Source organism: Pundamilia nyererei, unplaced genomic scaffold, assembly GCF_000239375.1.
Source record: "Pundamilia nyererei isolate P.nyererei 1_Seehausen unplaced genomic scaffold, PunNye1.0 scaffold00027, whole genome shotgun sequence".
Taxonomy (NCBI): Eukaryota; Metazoa; Chordata; class Actinopteri; order Cichliformes; family Cichlidae; genus Pundamilia; species Pundamilia nyererei.
This window is the reverse complement of record NW_005187428.1, coordinates 1,830,628-1,832,410: the sequence shown is the minus strand read 5'-3', so window position 1 is coordinate 1,832,410 and position 1,783 is coordinate 1,830,628. Positions and strand designations below refer to the sequence as shown.

Here is a 1,783-nt window from a genome sequence, read left to right as displayed (position 1 = left end):
TAAAATGATCTTATATGTTTCTGTAATGGTTGATCCACCAGTGTGTGCAAACTGTTTAATCAATTTAGTGTCTTTAATTCACAAATTTTCAAATTTCCGGTTTTGCAAAAGGGAAAATAATATTAAAGCAAATTATTATTTGTTAATTAAAATAAATTTAACTGCATTCCTGAACAGAAAAATGAGCTTTAGTGGTCAAATATTACGCTTGAGTAATTTCTGAATTCTCCAGTGGTGGCTGAAGTTTGGGTATAAAAACATGAATTCAGTTATTTTTAGGTTTTGACAGATTTCTAAAAATATTTGGTTTTTAAATTTTTTTTTAATTAAAAAAAATAATTTAATCACAGGTGGTCTATTACATTAAGCACTGTGGGTGTCTCGCCTACTGAGTCTTTAAGCAGTTGGACACTGATTTGTATCTACACTAATTCTTCTCTGGTAGTGAATTTGTCATGCACGTTTTTCCAGTTAATAGAAACATTTCTTATCTGCATTTATGTTTCCTTTACAGAGATATGGCTCTGATGGGCTTAAACTGGTGAACCACGAGGAGACATTATCCTTTGGGCAGGCAGTTCTGAAACTGACCTTTGACCCGGGCTCACAAGATGAAGGCCTGCTAACAGCTGAATGCCGATTGGATCACCCCTTTTTTGTCAAAAACAAAGGTACAAAAACACATGTTCTTTCCTTTTAAATTGATCTTTGCTGTTAGAATCTTCCACTTAAACAATTTGCTGAATCCAATCTATTTAGTTTTTGCATTTCAGTAAACACCTTTAGGATCAAACTAATATATAATATCCTGTTTCAGGGTGGTCTTCCTTTTATCCAAGCCTTACTGTGGTGCACCATGGGATCCCTTGCTATGAGATGCAGCTGGGTGATGTGTGCCTGCCGCCAAACCATCCAGATGCCATTAACTGTGATGACTCAGTCGTCTTTGACACTTTCAGAAGGTATGCTCTTTAGATGGTCATGTAATTTTTTTGCAGTCGTTTCACATTCACTTGGATACATGATAAGTCAAAGTAGTTGTAAATATTTTCACATGAACCCTGGCTGTTTAGAAATACTGTTTTGTGCCACACACCAGAAGAAGGTTCTGGTTATTGATTGGTTAATTGAATCCTTCCTTTCTGTCTCCTGCAGCTATGACTTTACCCCACTAGATTCCTCAGCGGTGTATGTTCTGAGCAGCATGGCTCGTCAACGGAGGGCCTCCTTGTCCAGTGGGGGTGCTGTCAGTCCAGACTGTGATAAACTCGAGCGCTCCAGCTCCCCTCACTCCTCCAGTAGCAAATCGAACAGGAGCCACAACTCAGGGATAGCCAGTGGTGCCACACCTACGAAATGCAAGCGGCCAATGAATGCCTTCATGCTCTTTGCCAAGAAGTACAGGGTGGAGTACACACAGATGTATCCTGGAAAGGACAACAGGTGTGCAAATGTCACTGAAATACAATATACTTACTGATATTCCCAGTTACAGCACTGTGCATAAGTCTTGTGCCACCACAAATTTTTCTATATTTTGCTAGGAAAATATGAAAAAACTGCAATAATTTCATGAAACGTGCAAACATAGTTGGAAATCTATAGATTATGTAAGGCAAAGACTCAGTCTGTACAATTCTAACAAGGCTGAAAGCCAATATTTGGTATCAACATCTTTATTTTTCAATACAGACTGAACTCTTTTTTTTTTTTTTTTTTGGTCATTTCTTTAGGAATAGTTCTCCAGGCTTCTTGAAGGACATTCAAGGCTCTTTTTTGGATG

At 37.9% G+C, this 1,783-nt stretch overlaps 1 protein-coding gene across 3 annotated transcripts in view; it reads left to right on the top strand.

The window, feature by feature from the left end:
* hbp1 (HMG-box transcription factor 1) overlaps window positions 1-1,783 on the top strand; it is a 9,154-nt gene that overhangs the window by 4,444 nt on the left and 2,927 nt on the right. For all 3 annotated transcript variants that reach the window (XM_005728077.1, XM_013909599.1, XM_005728078.1), the window contains exons 7-9: window positions 515-671; window positions 818-962; window positions 1,156-1,443. In XM_005728077.1, coding sequence (XP_005728134.1) covers window positions 515-671; window positions 818-962; window positions 1,156-1,443 — 590 coding nt within the window. The remainder of the gene's footprint in view (window positions 1-514; window positions 672-817; window positions 963-1,155; window positions 1,444-1,783) is intronic.